Source organism: Penaeus monodon, chromosome 31, assembly GCF_015228065.2.
Source record: "Penaeus monodon isolate SGIC_2016 chromosome 31, NSTDA_Pmon_1, whole genome shotgun sequence".
Classification (NCBI taxonomy): Eukaryota; Metazoa; Arthropoda; class Malacostraca; order Decapoda; family Penaeidae; genus Penaeus; species Penaeus monodon.
Genome location: NC_051416.1, coordinates 2,419,837 through 2,420,317, shown reverse-complemented (window position 1 = coordinate 2,420,317; position 481 = coordinate 2,419,837). Strand labels below are relative to the sequence as shown.

Below are 481 nucleotides of genomic sequence, written 5' to 3'. Positions count from 1 at the left end.
TGATGCTGCACCGCAATGCCGTCGGCCTCGACCTCCCGGCTTGTGCGCCCCTGAGCTGCGCCTTCGCCGGTGACCAGGCGATGGAAGCCGCCCCAGGTTGCGACGGCAGCAACGGCTGCGGCGCAGGCGGAGCCGGATTCTACGGCGCCAACGTAAGCCGACTCATGGACGAGCGGCGCTGCAAGGGCGCGCAGGGGGCCGAGTCGCACGCCCTCCTGGGCGGCGCGCCCCTCAGGATCATGAAGAGCCGCCTCGGCGAGGGCTGCTTCGACGTCACGCTCAACGATGGCTCATCCGGGACCTTCGTCAAGGTGCCCGTGAAGTGCCCGCCGGCCATTGCGCCCGCGCCCGTCGCCCTGCCCCCCGCCGAGGCGTGCGAGCCCCCCGAGAAGGCGCCCTCCAAGCCGCTCCTGCGGGAGAAACTGAGCCCCGGGAAGGACGCAGTAGAGGCCGAGAGACCCAGCAAGCCGGCCCCCGCGAA

General features: G+C 71.9%; 1 protein-coding gene across 1 annotated transcript in view; it reads left to right on the top strand.

Moving 5' to 3' along the window:
* Positions 1 to 2: 2 nt before the first annotated feature.
* The window catches only part of LOC119592825, a 945-nt gene continuing 466 nt past the window's right edge, over positions 3 to 481 (top strand). Inside the window, exon 1 of the mRNA XM_037941731.1 lies at positions 3 to 481. This exon is cut by the window's right edge and continues 187 nt beyond it. Coding sequence (XP_037797659.1) covers positions 3 to 481 — 479 coding nt within the window.